Here is a 14,408-nt window from a genome sequence, read left to right on the forward strand (position 1 = left end):
GCGTCTAAATTAAAAAAAAAAAAACCATTTGTGTCTTCCTAGCATTAGGCCAGGCCAGGCCAGACTTTGCATAAATAGGCCAGGCCTACTTCAAAATTTTAAGGCCTTAGCCTGGCCTATTATCTATCATAGGCTTTTTTTTTTTTGCCTCGCCTGGCCTTTTTGAAAGCCTGGCCTGGCCTGGTAGCCTATTTAATAGCCTATTTCAGAATAAATTTTATACAAATATAACCATCTCATTTTTTATTTATTTATGTAATTCTGCAACAATATAAACCACCTCACAAAATAAGATAGCATCCCAATGGTGAACAACAGCACTTTACAATTCTTTATAAAGACACAATCAACAAAATAAGTGAACCAACATCAAGTACCAACATTGAACAACCTCATTTTTGTACAGCAGCAACATACAATCCAACAGAAGCACAATTCAAGCACAAAATGCAGCATAATATATTAGAAATTTAGCTTCTTTCCTGTCATAATAAACTTGAAAGATCATAAAATATTAATAAAGCTTCAAAGGTTCCAAAACCAGAACAAGAAAATAACCACCTGCTGCACCAACATGAGCATGACAACAGAATCATAACTAAAGAAGTCCAAAAGGAAACTAAAACAATAATAGAGTCACAACTCACAAACAGACACAATACTTAATATAGTTGACAACACAAATAACATCAAAACAATCTCAATAAAAAAACATCACATCTTCATATTGATCTACTTGTTTCCTTCATAACCAGCCTCATCTTCAAGAATGACATCATTGCATCAGATCTTCAAGTTGATCACCGCATGTCTTTCATCCACCTTCAAATTAAAATAAGAAAATGTCATTGAACTGAAAAATATTTTGTAAATAATAATGTTATACAGGTTTAAGAAAAAACTTGTAAAAACAACAAGTTACCTTTGCCTTCTTCATCAAATTGTACTTATGACGCAGCCAATCTCCACCACAAATGAGTGCTTCAATAGATTCATCGTTCAATTTAGAACGATACTCATTAATAACTCGCCCTCATGCACTAAATGTAGACTCTGATGCCACAGTAGAGATGGGTATAGCTAATATATCTGCAGCCATCTTCGACAAGACCTTATATTTAAAGCTATTATTCCTCCACCAGTCCAATGTGTTGAATGAGTTACCATCACCATCTGGAACATAGACACCTTCATCATAATAAGCTTGCAGTTCTGATTTCATTGGAGGAACCGCTTCCTTTTCACGCACAAGATTCATAATTTGGTCAAATCCAGTGAATGAAGATCTAGGTTCAGATGAGGATGTTGGATTGTTACCACCACCATTTGCATTCTCAGTCGCAGAGGATGACTCTTGAATACTCAAAGACACATATTCATCATATAAATTTTCCAATGAACTTCTTACCTTCTCTATCTCTATGGCAACTTTCGCAGGTTGGTATATCATGGGAAAACAAATATCAACAATATGAAATTTGCACCTAGGATCTAAAACACTAGCAATTGCCATAAGTAAATTACACTCACCCCAATATTTGTCAAATTTTTCTTTCATTGGAGCTGCCATTTCTCTCATGAAGAGATCTTCATCCTCAGATGCATTATCAATTACTTGTTTAACTCTCCAAACTTCCGCAAGGTATAAATTTGAAGTCGGATACTCACTACCTGATATAACATGAGTAGCTAGATCAAACACTTCTAGAAGTTTGCAAACCTTCTCAACTTTGCTCCAATCTTCAGCTGAAGGTGTATAATCATAATGGGGCTCTCTTTCCTTGTAAGCATCAAATGCAGTCTTGAATTTCAAAGCAGTTGCCAACATACGAAATGTTGAATTCCATCTTGTTGGGCAATCCATGATAAGCTTCCTCTCTTTCAAACGCTTCTGTTCAACCACATCACAAAAGTTCTTTAATCTTGCATCATTGTAGTTGATGTATTTTACACTTTCACGAACATTGAAAATGATACTCTTGATCTTTCCTAGGCCATCTTGCACCAGCAAATTTAATATGTGCGCACAACACCTAACATGAAACAATGCACCGTTAAGGAATAATTTGCTGCTTAATGATAAGGTATCCTTGAGATTTTTTAAGCATGTATCATTATAGGCAGCATTGTCAACAGAAACAGAAAAGACTTTATTTTCAAGCCCCCAAACTTTCAAACACTTGAAAATGGCATCAGCAACATCAACCCCACGCCTAGGAGCAGGAACTTTCACAAAACTCAAAACTCTTTTCTGAAGCTTCCACCCAACATCAATGAAGTGACCTGTGAGCACCATATATTCAGTTACTTTGTGGCTTGATTTCCACATGTCTGTTGTCAAGCTAATCTTGTTCACACTATTCAGCATAGTCTTCAAAATTTTCTTCTCTGCCTCATACAATGCTAAACAATCTTTTCTAATAGTCTTACGAGTCACCTTTGTAAAATCAGAATTTGCATACTGGAATGCCCACATCCAAACTTCATCTTCAACAACATTAAAAGGCATTTCATGAACCATTATCGCAGAAGCAATTATCTCCCTCATCTTTTCATTGTTGTATCTAGCACCAGATATTATAAATGGATTACCATTAGAAGGCTGAAAAGGAATGACACTCTGCTTTTTTTCACTAGCCTTCTGCAGCGACTTTTGTGTGCAAACTTCTCCATGCCTTCTCAAATGGCTAGTACTAGCCCCTACTCCACCAGTTGCAAATTTTTGTTTGCAATACTTGCAAACAGCTTTCATTTTACCTCCTGCAAGGTTAACTTCATAAAAATCTTCCCAAACAGATGATGTTTTCTTCCTCTTTCTCTTGACAACCGCCTCTTCGCCTACTTGATCATTTCCTTGTTCATTATCTTGTAGCTGACTCGAATCTGGTTGGACAAGTTCATCCACAGCCATAACAACGGGATTGGTTGAAACCGGTTCATTGTTCTCAAGTGCAGAAGCCATTTTGTGGACCTGAAAATAAATTTAATTCTTCATGTCGGCAACATAGTAGTAAATCTAGAGAATAAAGAAAGTTGTGTGGCTCCTAGTAGCTATAAAGATCCAAAAAAGCAAATTTATATGAAGAAAATGAAACATTCATTCTAAATCAGTACCATGACAAGTATATCAAAGAATAGCATCCAACCTAAATTTCATTCTAAATCAGTACCATAACAAGTATACCAAAGAAACAGGTTTTTTCAAGAAGATCTCTTAGATATTTTGAAGGTTTTTCCATCAAATAAATAAAGGCATACAATGCACCTAGAAATTCTAAGAATCACATGGATTGCTCTGATGATCAGATGCGATTCTTATGGACAGATAATACACAGAAAAATTTCAATTTTGAACCACAATCTCAATTTATTTCCAAGAATATAATGAAGAATCAGATTACATAAGGGATGGAATTTGATATCAAGATGAACATGAAAGTACCTTGACAACTACATATTTACATAAGGCCTTACTATAACACCCAATCTGTTTCAAACATTACAAATTCAAATGCTTATTGTACAGGTCATTTAGTTCCTTATCAGATCTGGTCTGTTGACTAATAAGATACTAAACGTAATTTTTTTACCTACAATTTTGTGTATCAGGCTCTCTTTTGCTAGATGAATAGATAAAAGCTTATTACAATTTGTAATTTTTTGAAGTCAAATTTATTTCGTTATAGATTACTAGCTATTAATGTTAGAACCTTGTTTAGTATCAATTATTCAGATGTCTGACTTCCAGTGCATAAATTGTTCCAGATGCAAATGGAAGCTTTGCCAAAAAAAAATGTTTCTTTAACACATAATACAAATCATTAGCCTCTGCTTAAATCTTTTCCATCTTAATTCTCTTAGATAAGCATGATGATTAGTATGCTTGCAAAATTATAGCTTCCAAATGGCAAAATTAAGAACATATTATGTTTAATAATTAAGACAGTTAGAAGTACCAATATAGCAATAGGGGTTCCAATATAGCAATCAAATTCTGTATTGATACTACAACAGAAAATTCCATACATAACAGTCACAAAATTGACAAAAAAACCCACCCCTATGGGAAGTACCAATATAGCAATAGGGTTTCAAGTATGGATTTCTACAGAGGAATGAAGAACAGTAGAGCACTTACCGGAAAAGGAAGAAGACGGCGGTGAGGGAGGGTGACCTTCGCCGTGAGAGAGAACGCAAGAAGAGAGAGGTAACGCGACCAGGAGAGGGAAGGCGATGCAAGGAGCAGAAAACTGAAACTGCACTTGAGAGGGAGAGGGAAAGCGAGGCAGAGAGAGGGAACGCGACCCTGCAAGGTGAGTGAGAGTGAGAGCGTGAAAGGGAAAACTGAAACGGCAAGGTGAGTGAGAGTGTTATGTAAGTGTGGCAATTGAGAATAACGTTAGAAATATAAAAGGTTATAATTAATATTGTAATTTATGATTATGGAAAAGTGAAACTAAAGATTTTGAGAATTGGAAAGTTGACATAATCAGAGGGGGACGGATGAGATTCTCCAAAAATCAATCATCAAAATTTGTGATATGTATTTAATTAACTTAATAAATATAATATATTAAATTAATGATTAATAAACAGGCCGGCCTATCAGGCTTAATAGGCTTTTTTGTAAGCCTAAGCCTGATCTATTTAATTATATAGGCTTTTCAAAAAGCCCGAGCCTAGCCTTTTTACTAAACAGGCCAGGCCAGGCCAGGCCTTAAATAGGCCAGGCCATAGGCCCCTGTCGGCGGCCTAGCCTATTCCCACCCCTGCTAGCATATATAATATATAGCTTCCTCAAATGGGCAAGAGAAGCCCATCTCAAATAGGAATTTTTGCTTGGATAACTTGAATGGGCTAATAACAAATGAACCACTTATGATGGAAGGATGCCATAATTCTTTGGGCCCTAAGTCTAAACTTTTGGCTGAGGATAATCTAATAGTGAATTTTTTTATAAGCAAACAATATATGGAGAAAGAGGAAATTAAAAAAACATTGATGTTTTTAATGGGAAAGAGATCGAGGAGAATAAAAAACGATTGTGGTTATAAAAAGGAAAAGTAGAAGAAAAACAAAAATTGATGATGCCTCGTACCCCTATATCAATCTTGTTCCATGTGAAGAGGTTATAGAAATTTCGGATGATAATTTAGTACAATAGGGTGCATGTGAGGATGCTTGCATTAGTACAAAAAATGTGAAATTGTCAAATAAATCTAATGAGGTTGAGAGCTATGGAAGTAAGTGTTAGAAGTCTCACATTGGCTAGAGATAAGGCAAAATAAGTGTTTATAAAGGGTAGAGCAACCTTAACTCAGCTAGTTTTTGGGTTGAGTTAGACCTCTCAAATTCTAATATAATATCAGAGCTTATCCTAGATTCATTTGTTGCGGAAATCTCTCATATTTGGGCCACCTGTTGATGTTTATTCCACGCACCAGATGTTCAACCCTCGACGTGAAGGGGTGTGTTAGAAGTCTCACATTAACTAGAGATAGGGTCAACCAAGTGTTTATAAAGAGTATAACAACCCTCAACTCTTGAGCTAACTTTTGAGTTGAGTTAGACCTCCTTAATTCTAATAGTAAGAGCAAGAAGAGAGTGGGTTATGAGAAAGCAAATTTTGGATTGTATTTTTCTGGATGGGATGAGGAGGTTGTGCTTGGGCTGATTCACTCTTATCTCTTTTATTAATAAATTTTGTTATTAATTTTGTTTTAATTCCAAATATATTCTGTTAAGCTAAAAACTACGAGGACTACGACTCTCGACATCATGGTGCAAAGGTGGGTTCTCGACAACAAGGGCTATGGCAAAACCGGCAACTCAGCATACGGTGCCCCTCAAAGTCAAGTTAGGAAGAGTTATATCTCGACAAACTCAGCAGATGAAGAAATCTCGATCATCTTAATGGAAGAGGCAGTTACCGAGTAACAAGTAACTACAAGCACGTGCATATACCCACGATGCCACGAATAGCAACGGTTGCCCACGACTCAGAACCACCCACGTGGCAATAGAGTCACGTGCTCGAAAACCAGCGGCTAAACGTGGGGCATGGCGCCAAAATTCAAAACCCACGAAGCCATCATGCACCCAAGAAAAACTGCCAAGAACGTGGGCAATGACAGCACTATAAATAGAAGAAGCAGCAGCAGAAAGAAGGGTTCCCAACTCAAAACTCCGAAAGTTCACCAAAAAGCTCTAAACGTCCGCATCAATGAGACTCAGAGAGCAAAACGTGATGATGGAGGAGTATGTTGCAGAACCAACGCTTTAGTTTTCTTGCATTTAAGTTTGTTAATTCCCCAGTTCTTCTACGCATTTCCCTGTCGAGATCTTCATCTTTTGTAGTTTTTATGTTATTTGGATGTATGTGATTTCTTTGTAATTGACCCGTGTGTAATGAAATTCAGTTCTGTTTAAACCAACTTGGTGTTATCGAAAAAGCACTCACACACGCAACACTTTGGCAAAGCGTTTTCTCAAAAGGACCCCGAATCTAAACTTCCTTTAGTCGAACTAAGAGGATATTTGTTTACCAAAAAACCACGTAAACAAATTGGCACACCCAGTGGGACAGTTTTTGTGAAAACTAAGTTTTACAGAAGCGTTTCGTGTGTTTTGTTTGCTGCATGCTATTTGGTATTTGTTACTTGCCTTGATTGTGATTTATATGCATCTGAGAAGTGGTAAGACTATAAGTATGGCGAGCAATCGAGGAAGAACCTCTCCTCAAGGGTCTAACGTGGGTAATCAGAGCAGCCCTGGGGGAAGTAGTGGTAACAATAATGAAGAAGTGTCTACTGGAATGGGGCATGGCACCACTATGCCAACCCAGGATGTAGCAATTTCTGCAGTTGCAGAAATGCCTGTATCTACATCAGTGCAGACACAAATTGTTCCAACAGTTACGAGGGAAAACATGCCTTATGGTATGCCTACGTCCATGATGCAAGGCATACAAGGCACGTATTCGACGTTCCCTGAAAATGTTCCCCCATTCAGCATACCCCCTTTTGGGGCAAATGGAACAATGCTAAATTTGGGGAGTCGAGTTAGCCCTCCTATTCCTGGATCCAGTTCACAAGTTTATTTATCTACAGGTATGAATACTAGTTCACTTCAAGCCATTAGGCAACAGGTAGATGACAGCAACCATGAAATGGTTAACATGTTATCTCGACAGATAGGTGAGCTAATCAACCCTGTGCTCCAAAATAATAATGCCAATAATCAGCATTTGGCACGACAGATGGATCGTTTGGCGACAGCCCTGGGGGCACCAGTCGAAATCCAACCGGCACCAGGGATTAACCAAATCCCGTTGCCTAACCATGTCCCTGCCCCTGTGCGCTACCAGGCGCCGCAACGCCAAGAGATGAGGGCAAACCCTTTGTACGAGGCAGTGCAGCCGCCATTGCAAAATGTATATATGGTAAATAGGGAAGAACACGCTGATGGTGTGCTAGTAAGAATTCGACACCAGAACGCTGGGGGCAACAAAATGTTGCTGCTGTGGTAGAGCAATTGTTGAACCAACATGGTTTCAACGTGGGTTTCACGAATAGACCCCATTTTGTGTCAGCCTTTACAGAGGAGGTTCTCGAATCAGAACTTCCTCGAGGCTGGAAGGTCCCCAAATTCACTAAGTTCTCGGGGGATTCAGGAGAATCCACTGTAGAACACATAGCCAGGTACCAAATCGAAGCAGGAGACCTAGCCATCAATGAGAATTTAAAAATGAAGTACTTCCCGAGTTCGTTAACCAAAAATGCATTTACCTGGTTCACCACCCTCGCTCCTAGGTCAGTCCATACATGGGCCCAATTGGAAAGGATTTTCCATGAGCAGTTCTTTAGGGGAGAGTGCAAGGTGAGTTTGAAAGATTTGGCTAGTGTTAAAAGAAAGCCAGCAGAGTCAATTGATGATTACCTAAACAGGTTTAGGATGCTTAAATCTCGATGTTTCACCCATGTCCCTGAACACGAGCTAGTTGTCTTAGCCGCTGGTGGTCTAGAGTATTCCATTAGAAAGAAAATCGACACTCAGTATATTCGCGATATGTCTTTACTCGCAGATAGAGTGAGGCACATCGAAGTGCTAAAGGCCGAAAAGTCTAAGGAAAGGGCCAAGACTACTAAGTGGCCAAAGAAGGAGAAGGTAGCGTACATAGATGCGGATCCAGTATGTCAAAGTCCATGTGTCTATCGAGAAGTTCCTGAAGACGTCGAATTAAATGATGTCAATCTGGCTGAACTTCAGCCAGGGGATCCTTATGTTTGTAAAGCATTGAAACCACGTGAAAACAAACTTGGGGAGCAAAACCCCAAGAACACGATTCCTGCTGTGAAAACTTATACTTTTGATGTGACCAAATGTGATGCAATTTATGATATACTTGTGTCTGATGGTTTGCTTGTGGTCCCTAAAGACCAAAAACTTCCTTCTCCTGAACAAAGGAAAGGGAAGAAATATTGTAAATATCACAACTTTTTTGGTCATTGGACCTCACAATGTGTTCGTTTCAGGGATCTTGTGCAGGGGGCATTGGATTCGGGAAGGCTCAAGTATGACGAGAAAGCCAAAAGCCAAATGAAGATTGATTCCGACCCACTGCAGGTAGCTGAAGCCAACTACGTGGAACCTTTCTACATTGGCATGGTCGACATTTCTGAGAAGCTAAATCTGGGCCTGACACTCGAGGAAGCAAAGGAGGAAAACATGGCTGTCGAAGAACCAGAGGTCGCGAAAGAGGTGAGCCTAGAGGAGGTTTACCCCAAGGCAGGAGAAACTCTTGTTGAGTTTTTGTCACGAAGCAAAGATGGCGAGAAAGAGGTCATGCTTTGTCCTCGGTGTAGTGCCGTTTTCGACAAGTCAGCAACTAAAGCCTATCAAGATTCTGAGATGAAGAGGCATTACCAGAGCAAAATGCCTGTGTCCAGAAGGTTGAAATATCCCCACGAGGAGTGGATTGAAAGGGATCAAGAACTCGATGGCAATAGAGGCCAAAAGTCAAGAATCAAGGACAAGACTTATGTCCCTGATGCTGGTTTGCCAAAGAATCAATGGTTCAGGCCAGCACCCCCAAAACCGAAGCATCACCAGAAGTGGTCGAAGATCGATTTGGGCCAGGGGTCTTCCTATATTAACAACTCCCGCGTATCACGGAGCTACTCCTATGGCTCTGGAAACTACTATGCCCCTGAGCAAATGACCAGAACTCAATTCAGACGTTTCCTGAGGAAAAGAAAAGCTGAGAGAGAAAGAGGTGGCAAGTTCCGTTCCTTATGGGACATAAAGCCAGAAGATAACCCTCGCAATGAACCTAGTGTGGCGTCGATTATTAACCAGCTCGACCACGCCATCAAACAAGGAACAGTTGTGCCACCAAACCCGGCCAAAGAAAAAGGGAAAGATGTGGCTGAGGATGAGGATGAAGACATGCTCGACGATTTCGACGACAGTGATGGGGAAGATCTTAACATCATCTGCATAGTGTCTATCTTACCCGCTGAATTCGACAGAATCTCGGAGGTAACCGAAAATGAAGAGGACTACTACGACGAGGAAGAGCCGGATGACAACCCCTTGTGCTACTACGTGATGCAAAAAGGATCCGTCGAAGACGAAAGAGCTATTTTCCAGAGGCCAACGGAGCAGATAAAAAGCCATTTGAAGCCGTTGTTCGTTTGGGCAAAAGTCGACGAAAAAGGAGTCAATAAAGTTCTTGTCGACGGAGGAGCCACAATCAATTTAATGCCTAAGTTCATGCTCAAGAAATTGGGCAAAACTGAAGCAGACCTAATCCCTCACGACATGGTCCTTTCCGACTACGAGGGGAAGACAGGTTCTTCTTTAGGAGCAATTATGTTGAACATAACCGTAGGAACGGTAGCCCGTTCCACATTGTTCATCGTGGTGCCCTCAAAAGCCAATTACAACCTGCTATTGGGGAGAGAATATATCCACGGCGTGGGGGCAGTGCCCTCAACCCTGCACCAACGTATTTCCATTTGGAAAGCAGATGGAGTCGTCGAGAACGTGCAAGCAGATCAGAGCTACTACTTAGCGGAGACAGGCTACGTCAGCAAAAAGAATTTCGACAAAAGTTTAGCCACAATTGCTCCTCTAGACACAGTGGCCTCTCAATATTTCAACCCGTACTCAGAGTACTCAGTGACATTAGATCCTATTAGGGGTTTGAACCTTAATGAAGCATACAAACCTGATGCCATGAGTGGATGGCACAGCGATGAAGAAAAGGATGCCACAACTGAGTGGCAAAATGAGGTTAAAGATGATTAATTCGAGCCTAGCTCGAATTTCGGCTTATGCAGCCGAAAACAGAATAAGGACGGCCTTAGAGGCCGCAAGAATAGCCAAAGAAATGGCTACTGAAGAAACCAATGCCTCAATTCTGCCTGTCGAAATGACATCCCAAAAGGAGGCAACAGCAAATGAGGATAACACGTGCATAAGAAAAAACGAGCAGAGAGTCGATGAATGCGAATTCGAGGATCTTCGCGATTTGAGACTGGATTGCATCTATGATGACGGTCCATTAGGTTTCGAAAAGCCAGTGGTCGACATTTCCAAGAAAATGGAAGCACAAGACCCTTTGGAAGAAGTGGACCTGGGAGATGGCTTAGAAAAGAGGCCAACATACATCAGTGCTCTCATTGACCCAGAGTTGAAGGACAGGATGGTGAAATTACTCAAGGAATTCAAAGACTGTTTCGCTTGGGATTATGATGAAATGCCTGGCCTCAGTCGAGAATTGGTGGAATTGAAGTTACCCATCAAAGAAGACAAGAAACCGGTCAAGCAATTGCCCAGGAGGTTCCATCCAGATGTGTTGGTGAAAATCAAGGAAGAAATTGAAAGACTCCTCAGGTGTAAATTTATCAGAACGGCTCGATACGTGGACTGGCTAGCTAACGTGGTTCCAGTGATCAAGAAGAATGGAAAGATGAGAGTTTGCATCGATTTCCGAGATCTTAACGCTGCCACTCCAAAAGACGAGTATCACATGCCTATTGCTGAGATGATGGTGGATTCAGCTGCTGGTCACGAATATTTAAGCTTGTTGGATGGTTACTCAGGTTACAACCAAATCTTCATAGCTGAAGAGGATGTGTCGAAAACAGCTTTTCGATGTCCTGGTGCCTTGGGGACATACGAGTGGGTGGTCATGCCATTTGGATTGAAAAACGCTGGCGCGACCTACCAAAGGGTAATGAATACCATTTTTCATGATTTTATCGAAACTTTCATGCAGGTTTACATTGATGACATTGTGGTGAAATCCCCATCAAGGGATGACCATTTGTTGCATCTAAGGAAATCCTTTGAGAGGATGAGAAAATATGGCTTGAAGATGAATCCCCTTAAATGTGCCTTTGGTGTTATTGCAGGTGACTTTTTGGGTTTTGTGGTGCATAAAAAGGGCATCGAGATCAACAAGAACAAAGCCAAATGTAACACCCCGATTTCCGAGTGTCACTTTAGTAACTCAAAAATAAAATAAAGCGGAAAAGCAGGTATATTTTTTTTTTCGATATTTGTTTTAAGTAAATAAAAGACTTGACGAATTAAAGACTCAACCCAATCGCGATTAACAGCGACTAATATACAGTATAAGTACAGCCCTCGCTGCAACTAAAAACATCGTCACGATAGTCCTCAAGTGACGGAAAGTAACATCAAATAACTGAAAGTAGTGCCCGCAGGCAAATAAGTGTGACTCATAAATAGAGTCATAAGTTTTATAAATACAGTCCTCCGAAGAGTAAGTCAGCCCAAAACGGCTTCCAAAAGATAGACTTCTACGTCCGACAAACTCCCTGTGATCCTCATGGAAGAGAACCACACAAAAAGCTAATAGTCGGGGACCTACCCTGCCCCAAAATAAGAAATGACAGTCAGAGCTATGACAACGACACCCGATGTACTACACCCCTAACATCGACCCTCATCTGATCCTGCATGAAGTCCGGGTCCACGTCGAAGGCTCAGTAGTAGTCATTTCGCTCCGGGTCCTCCCCGAACGACGAACCATCTCGAATGGGCTGTTGAACGTCTGGCAGCAGGCCGACCGCCCAAACACAAACATGAACACAAAGCCAAGGCGCGAGGGTCAACTCACAGAATATAATAGATAATACAAGCAACATGTGAAGAATAAGGGGGGTATATATATATATGTTGTATATATACGTATAACTTACGTATTGCCTACCCTAAGGTATATACATAACATTTATCAACATCAAATCATCAAGATATATAACGATGTTTATCATCATCAAATCACAAATAACAATTGGATCTCCAACCCATCAACAAATATAGTTAGGTGCATGGCGTGCCAATGCAATGTCATGCTCAAAATATGATCCGGATAAAATGTCACCATCTCGATGGATGGGACGAGCCAAGCATCTCGCTCCGCTAAAGCATCTCGCTCGTATGAAGCATCTCGCTTCTGTAAAGCATCTCGCTTTTATAAAGCATCTCGCTTTTATGAAGCAGCACGCTCCTGTGAAGCATCTCGCTCCAATGAAGCATCTCGCTCCGATGAAGTTCGATATGAGATCGTCCTTAGGAAAGCAGCACACTTTCCAAGAAATGTATGCATGAATGCAATATGGTTAGCCAAACAACGAAACGTCCTCACCAAGGTACGCGTGTCTAGCTAGAGTACATTGTCTCTACAATACCCTGAGGTAAACAAAGAAGTGCTAGTCGCACTTGGTAACTTTCCTAGTCACTTTGGCTCACCGTCTCGATGGCCAACCAAACTGCTCCACGAGCAAAAGAATGCATCTCGCACTCAGTGACCTTTCAAGTTACCCTGGCTCACCATCTCGATGGCCAAACAACTGATCAACGATTAGAGAGAATGCTGCTCGCATTCAGTGACCTCTCGTCACAATGGCTCATCTTCTTGATGACCGAACCAAATGCTCAAGGAGCAAGGAGTGTCATCCGCACTCAGTGACTGTCCCAGTCACAACGCTAGGATCGCCGACACTTCCCGTTTTCAAACTTATTTCAGATCCTAAGTCTTTTCCAAGAAATTGTTATTACTATTTGAATATGTTCTATCTTTGGTTAATGCATTATGAATTTCATTTATGAAGTCAAGTTTCGTTTCTCTTTGTTCCAAAACTCTATAAGTAAAAAGATCCCAATAAACCCAAGTAATTCCCCGGGAAGGTCTCGATCCTAAAATGACTATGGCTTAGACCTCCGGTCAAAGCCTGCCTAACATTTCCCAAACCTCGTCATTAGCATGGCATAACATCACGTTTTCCCACACTCCGAAATCATATAATCATGTACTATCTCAAATCAGTACAATTCAATAGAGCATATGCAAAACATCATAAACTCAGCAGAAATAATGGCATATAGCTCAGTTCAATAACAATATCAATATAATATCCAACATTCAAGCAATATTCAAGTCGAATTCATCGACACCTATAAAGCAATAGCTAGTAAGTAAGTTGCCCTCACCTCGAGTTGTTCCAGTCTCGCGGTGTAGGTCTCCCTCACAAGCTTGTTCAATCAATCCCAAAGTTTCCACAATTGAACCTTTGAGCAAACAAAGCAATAATGAATTAACACAAGTCGATACAGTCGAAACAATCCTAACTAATGTTCGACAAAGCTCAAGAAGCTTCAGAGTACAACATTTAGGCACGAATGGAAGGGCTTCCCCCGAATGGATGAGTTTTGACTCGATTCAAGTTTTGTACAAAAACACTTTATTCGCTAAAACGTGCATAACTCGAGCTACAAAACTCGGAATGACACGAAACCGGCGCCAAAATTTCGACAATTGAAAGAGCTACACAATGGCTCAGGTCATAGAGGCCCAAAAATTATTTTTGGACACGGTACCCAAGCAAATAGGTTTCGGCCACTATGGAAAATAGGGTTTTCGAACTTTTTCTTCGATCTAAATCAATTCCTAGGTATTCTTAGGCGATATCTAGGCCAGGGAAACTCTCAGAAAAATTATCGGGTCGAAAACTGTCGCAGGGGTATTTTGGTCAATATTTTTAGCTCAGAAACTGAAAATCAGAATTTCGAAAAACAAATTAGATGGGGTTGATCCTAACGACATTTATAACAACTAATCCTACTGAAGCTAAGCTCAGTCGAGAGTTTTTGATCAAAAAAGCGGAACCTCAGCATAAAAATGGGTTTTTGAGCAGAATTGAAACTCGGCGGCAATTCGGCGAGATTCAGCAGAAAACAACCGGATATTCATGCTCTAGAGCACGTAGGCAATAAGTTTAGACACTGAAATCAACTTATTTGGACAGTTTTACAAAAAGCTCAAAACTTTGAGCACAGAAAGACATAGAGAAAAGCGACAGAATTTACGATCA

At 40.5% G+C, this 14,408-nt stretch overlaps 1 protein-coding gene across 1 annotated transcript; it reads right to left on the reverse strand.

Moving 5' to 3' along the window:
- Nucleotides 1–435: 435 nt before the first annotated feature.
- On the reverse strand, nucleotides 436–4,386 carry LOC130723424 (zinc finger BED domain-containing protein RICESLEEPER 1-like). The gene is made up of 3 exons (XM_057574468.1): nucleotides 4,139–4,386; nucleotides 923–2,971; nucleotides 436–822 (listed from the first exon to the last, which is right to left on the reverse strand). Exon 2 carries the CDS (start codon nucleotides 2,960–2,962, stop codon nucleotides 1,034–1,036), a length of 1,929 nt encoding a protein of 642 aa, XP_057430451.1. The 5' UTR covers nucleotides 2,963–2,971; nucleotides 4,139–4,386; the 3' UTR covers nucleotides 436–822; nucleotides 923–1,033.
- Nucleotides 4,387–14,408: the final 10,022 nt, after the last annotated feature.

Source organism: Lotus japonicus, chromosome 6, assembly GCF_012489685.1.
Source record: "Lotus japonicus ecotype B-129 chromosome 6, LjGifu_v1.2".
Classification (NCBI taxonomy): domain Eukaryota; kingdom Viridiplantae; phylum Streptophyta; class Magnoliopsida; order Fabales; family Fabaceae; genus Lotus; species Lotus japonicus.

Excerpts from the sequence above, each read along its gene's own strand:
- LOC130723424 (XM_057574468.1), bottom strand. The coding sequence starts at position 2,962 with ATGGCTTCTGCACTTGAGAACAATGAACCGGTTTCAACCAATCCCGTT.